General features: G+C 36.2%; 1 protein-coding gene across 1 annotated transcript in view; it reads left to right on the plus strand.

The window, feature by feature from the left end:
* SEC22A (SEC22 homolog A, vesicle trafficking protein) overlaps positions 1-4,014 on the plus strand; it is an 86,022-nt gene extending 82,008 nt beyond the window's left edge. Inside the window, exon 7 of the mRNA XM_052643542.1 lies at positions 3,405-4,014. Coding sequence (XP_052499502.1) covers positions 3,405-3,605 — 201 coding nt within the window. The 3' untranslated portion in view covers positions 3,606-4,014. The remainder of the gene's footprint in view (positions 1-3,404) is intronic.
* The last annotated feature ends 2,180 nt before the right edge of the window (positions 4,015-6,194 follow it).

Raw genomic sequence — 6,194 nt, forward strand, 5'->3', positions numbered from 1 at the left:
TCTGCAGTCCTTCTTAGTCTCCAGTGATATACCATGGGGTGGGGTTGAGAGACTCCTACCATCCAGTGGAAATCAAAGTTCTGGCTTCCCACTTGCCTTCTCTGAAGCCCTGGAGAATGAGAACATCTCCTTGGAGCATTATAGGCTGCCCACATAGGCTTTGATGGGGTGAATGTGGGTGGTCACAGTTTGTGTGTGTGTGTGTTTTGGCTTTTTTGGTTTATTTTGGTTTGGTTTTGGTGGTGTTTGGCTGTAGTAGAATAGTTGTTATGTACAAGTTTCTATTGTGGAAAATCGCGTCACTCTTGGTCTTTTGGCTAGAGAAAGCAAAATTTTATTGAGTTTTGTTTTGTTGGTGTACATCCAATGGTTTTCTAGTTGTCAACTTCTTCAGCTCCAAGTATGGGGTATATGAGGCAAAACAAACAAACTTAGGTAATTTACCAGTGTGTCATTCCTTGAGACTTAAGGTCCTTAGCCTGTCTGCCTTCTTCTCTTTATCATCCAGAGTCATCTGATACTTGTTTGATATATAATGTCCAGGATTTTTAGTTGTATGCAGTGGTAAGAATAGAGGAAAGTACATCAACTCCATCTTCCCAGAAGCAGAGGTTCCTGCAGGTTTTTTTTTTTTAAAGTAAGTTACAAACATCAAGATATTTCACCTCTGGAAACTTCAGCGTGTGTCTTTTGAGAACAGAGACATCGTTCTGTTGTACATAGCTGTGATACCTTTATCACACCCAAGAAATTTAACGTTGATACAGTATTACCTAACATAGGATTCATATTCAGATTATGTTGTCTCCGAAATGATCTCTATAGCTCTTTTCCTCTGACTTCAAATTGTGTGTTGTGTTTGGTTGTTGTGTATCTTTTAACCTACAATGCCATCTCCTGGCCTTTTTGTTGTTCTATTTTGTTTTGGTCTTTCATAGCCCTGACATTTTTTAACAGTCCCAGCAAATACTTTATAGAATGCCCCATAATCTAGATGTGTCTCTTATGATTAGATTCAGGTTAATTATTTTGGTGACCATACTATGTAGTATAGTATAATGTATACCTCTAATTACAGAAGTCAAGAGGCATGTAATAAATTTGATCATTTAATTAAGTGATTGCCTATCAGATATCTCCATTGCAAAAGTATCTTTTTCCTCTTTGTAATTAGTAAGTAATCTGTGGGGTACAGACCATTATCTTTAAAGCCTTTGAAAACCACAAATTAAATATTTATTTTAAAAAAATACCAGGTAATCTAGCTCTTCTTCATAGTAGAATTTTCCAGTTAATAAAGGTAGAGAATGATGGAAATTGAAAGTGACCATTTGGCAAACACTTGTGGCAGGCAGGAATCATCAATAGATGCTAAAACCAGTGGGCAAAAGTATGATGGGATAGAAATCTACATTATCTCAAAGTATCCTCCCACAGGATACTGATTACAAAGGGAAAAACAGTAACTAGCGGAGAAACCTGTTGGATACCACCTTACCAAAAGATCACAGTTAATAAGTAATTTGACACATCACATATTACCTCTTTGGTATTCTTCTTTCCAAAATTGGATATCCTGTATTCAATTTTGAGACAATATCAGCCGAACCAAAATTAAGGACCATTTTACAAAATAACTGATCAGTACTCTTTAAACTGTTAAGGTCACAGAAAACAAAGAAAGGCTTGAGCTGTTAAAGATTCAAGGAGACCTGACAACTAAATTAAATACGGAGTCCTGGATTGGATTCTGGACCAGGAAAAGGGTCTTATGGGATAGCTGGCAAAACTCAAGTGAAGTCTTTAGGTTACTTAATAGTATTAAAATCAATGTTAATTTCCTGTTTTGATGATTATACTGTGGTTATATGAGGATAACATTTGGTTGGGGTGAAAAGCTTTTGTAACTTTTCTTACATTTAAAATTATTTCAAAAGAAAATTTCTATTTTTTTCAACTTGTTAAATTCAAAACACTCCAATAAAATAAATTTTTCCAGTTAAATTTTGCTTGGATAGCAAGCACAGGCCTGATTTGTATAAGAACTAAACGCATTAAGCAGAACATCACATTCCTTCTGTATTGTCACAAACACTCTAATGTTCTTCCTGTTCTGAAGTCTGGATATAAATCTCACACAGAGTCCTGCACCTCTTTCCTAAGACTTTGTGATCATATGTAACTCCTATATATCCCAGACTTGGAATTTTAGATATCTTCTAGAAAATAGTTCGTTGATTCAACAGATTTTTATTGTGCACTTATTATATACGTATCAGGCATTGTTTGGGCTTCCCTGGTGGCTCAGAGGTTAAAGCGTCTGCCTGCAATGTGGGAGACCTGGGTTCGATCCCTGGGTCAGGAAGATCCCCTGGAGAAGGAAATGGCAACACACTCCAGTATTCTTGCCTGGAGAATCCCATGGATGGAGGAGCCTGGTGGGCTACAGTCCACTGGGTTGCAAAAAGTCGGACATGACTGAGCGACTTAACTTTGAGGCATTGTTTGGGGCAATGGAGAAAAGTGAGTGAACAAGGCAGTTAAAAACCTCTCCCTTCATGAAGCTTGGATTTCATTGGAAGACTATAGATAACAAAAAAAATAAGCATATTTTTGAAGTATGTTAATAAATGTAATATAGAGAAAAATAAAGGAGGAAAGATGAATGCCAGGGTTTGGGTGCAGGAGAGTATTTTATCTTCTAAATCAGCACTCATTGAGTTCTGTGTCCTGTTTTTAAAAATCTTTTTTAGAACATAACTGCTTGATTTTATATATATAAATACATTATATATATTTATATATAAACTTTATAATCTGTCTTCTCCCAGTAGAATGTAAGCTCCATCTGAGTGAGGTCTTTGTTTACTTAAAACCAAAGAACAACACCAAACAGATAAATAAATTTCCATTGAATAAATTCTCCCTCAAGTGTTCTCTCAGGTCCTAGTTTAGCCCCTTAGACTCAAGTAAATATTTGTTGATTTCATTAATATACAGATTCAGGTTATATGAGCCCATTTTGCTGAATAACTTGTATGAGTTTTTTTTAACTTTTCTGGGATAAGAACCCTTAAGATCCTAAGACTGCTTCTTAGTTGCCTGTCATCTTGAGGAATTTGTTTAGCTTGTTTGCATGGAAGTTTATCTATTTTAAATATGATACAAAACGCTTTTCCTTTTGAAAAATGAAAAACATAAAAGGAGAAACCTATTTCCCTCTTAAGCTGTGGAGCTTTCATAGCTGAATGTTTTAAAGATATTACATTGTCTTATCTGTAGTTGAAAAATCCCCTTACTCCACTCTCATATTTCACCCTGTGGCCTGTTAAAGTTTTATAGTTGCAGCATCCATTTCTTCTTCCTATAACCCTAATCATCATTTATTTTTATATTTTCAACAGTGTTATTTACTCGTCTACTATACCAGCTGGCGGAATGTCAAATCTTTTTTGACTTTCGGTTTAATCTGTCTATGCAACATGTATCTCTATGAACTGCGCAATCTCTGGCAGCTTTTTTTTCACGTGACTGTGGGAGCATTTGTTACACTACAGATCTGGCTAAGGCAAGCCCAGGGCAAAGCTCCTGATTATGATGTCTGACACCATCCTTCAGACATATTGCCTTGCCTTAAGGAGGAAAAGGAAGGACACTACCACTGTGATGAAGAAACTGTTCACCACAAATGAGAAGCTCTGCTTTCTTTCTCTCCAGCTGTCCTTTTTAAGTCAGCATGGCATGCCTGTGAGCATGCAATACCTGGTAGGCAAATTCCTCTCAGCAGAATGTTGGCCATGATTATCATTCAGAAGAAGATGAAGAGCCCTCTCTACAGGGCAATGGCATTGGAAGAACAGTCAGATGCCATTGGAAGACTTGGCCAACAGCTCTGAATCATGGCTGGAGAATTCAGTCAAGAAGTGTGTGTGGTACTTGCTCTGAGAACCAAGCAGGAACTCTACAACCCCAGTTTGCCTTTGTGAGGCATTAGTACAGACCAAATAAAAGATGCTGCAGTGAATTGGAAAGTTTATGTGTAAAACAAATGACTCACTAAATATTAGATCATTTGCACATTTATTGTACCATGAGTCTATGAAGTCCAGATTGGTATGGAATGGTTTCTTTTTCCTTTTATATTTTTGCTTGAATCTTAACTCTGGAAATCACCTGATGTAGGAGAAGGCTGTGGTGAGCTCATCCCTAGAGCATCATAAGTATTGAAAACACAGTGACACATGTTTCTTTCCTAGACCACATTTACACCTTCTTTTGAAATCACTTTTTAAAAATATGTCATTAGGCTATAGCCATTATTTGCCAAACTTCAATCACTTAAGTATTACTATTACATATGCTATTATTTACTTAATATTTATCTTTTAAATTTTAAAACATTTTAAAAAGAAACTAACCTCTACTCCAAGTGAAAAACCAGCATCAGTTTGCCATTAAAAAAGAGAACTACAAAATAAATTAAAACTAAAACAGGATGTTGTGAGATTCTAACTGGATGCTAATGACTGCCAAGGCTCTGAATCCAAGAAGCCTACTCTTTCTTTATTGCAGTGAGAGATGTTAGCTAGCCCCCAAATGGGCTCTCTCTGTGGAATTATCAGAAGTTTAAAAGAAAATTATAAAGGGAATGACATTCACACTGTGACTCAACATTATTTAACTCTGTGTTGTGTATCACCTAAAGTCATCTCACAAGCCACCAAGTGATATGGGTCCTGCCCTGTGGAAACACTGAGTTGTTCTAAGAGTCAGAAGGTAACTCCTCTCCCAGCACTTATTATCCCTCATATTATTTCATGACTTCGAGGAGTTAAGCACCTACTATCTAAGTGGTGCTTTTTGATAACTTTGTAAAGATTGTTTAAGCAGTTGTGAGTTATTAGAGGAAGCATATTTTGGTTCTTTTAGCAAAATCTACAACTCTTCTGGTTTTGAGGGCTTCCCGGTGGCTTAGATGATAAAGAATCTGCCTGCAGTGTAGGAGACCTGGTTTGATCTCTGGGTCTGGAAGATCCCCTGGAGAAGGGAATGGCTACCCACTCCAGTATTTCTTGCCTGGAGAATTCCATGGACAGAGGAGCCTGGTGGGTTATAGTCCATGGGGTTGCAAAGAGTCAGACAAGGACTGAGAGACTAACACTTTCACTTTCTGGTTTTGAAATCATCTTCATGAGTGATTTTCCTGAAGAAAGATTCTAATTAAGGAATTCATAAGGTTTGAAATTTGATATCCAGAAAAACAGTGGACTCATTACATATAATTCATGTTACTGGGTATATTAATTAAACAGATAAAATTGTCCAGAGGGGTAAAGTCACCAAACTGCATTGTTTCCAGAACCGGTATATATAGGTATGCTTACAATGAGAAATCCTGCTTAACTACAACCTTTTTGCTACACTCTCCTTTTTAGGAGAATGAGGCAAAAGAAGACAGTGAAAGCTTACGATTTGGGGGATTTATTTAATACAAGAAACTCCAGTTCCCTCCAATTTTCTGCCCCTAAAAAAACTGCAAAGAAATTGTGAGTATTCTGAGAGATTATCCCAAGGTACCACATGATCCTAAATCATCAAAATAAAATTGATTTATGTTTGGTGTTTTGTAGTTACTGAACCAGAAAGTTAACTTGGTTCACTTTACTTTAGAAAGTAAAACTTGAGAAAGTTTTTTATAAACTAATGGTTAAAGCAAGAAGAGTTTTCTTGTAAATAGTTGATTAACCAGGAAGTTGGAGTATTCTGGTTCATCGAGATTTTGCTGTATATTGATACTTTATAGCTCTCTTACCAGTTTGGTTCTTTTTATTATTGCGTCATAATGTCTGGTATTAAGCAAGGACACTTGAAAACTCATCAGCTATCTTTAAATCCTTCATTTGTTTTTCGTTTAGTTTTTTCACCAGCTATTTTGGATAAGGGGATGTTTATATTTTAATGTAAAAAATGAAAACAGGTATAAATAATGTTTTATGTATAGAAATGTTTTCTTTCATTATTTGGTGCCTGCATCTTTGCGTGTTTATACAGCTTTCCTGCCTCTTCATGTTGTTGCCAAAGAAAGTATGACTTTAGAAAGATAAATTTTTGCCATGAATGTAAAGAAGTTTTTAAGCTCTTGAGAAAGAATCACTTAGGCCTCTAATGTGTATGATGGTGATACATTGCATTTA

The sequence above is a fragment of the Budorcas taxicolor genome, chromosome 1 (assembly GCF_023091745.1).
Source record: "Budorcas taxicolor isolate Tak-1 chromosome 1, Takin1.1, whole genome shotgun sequence".
Lineage (NCBI taxonomy): Eukaryota > Metazoa > Chordata > Mammalia > Artiodactyla > Bovidae > Budorcas > Budorcas taxicolor.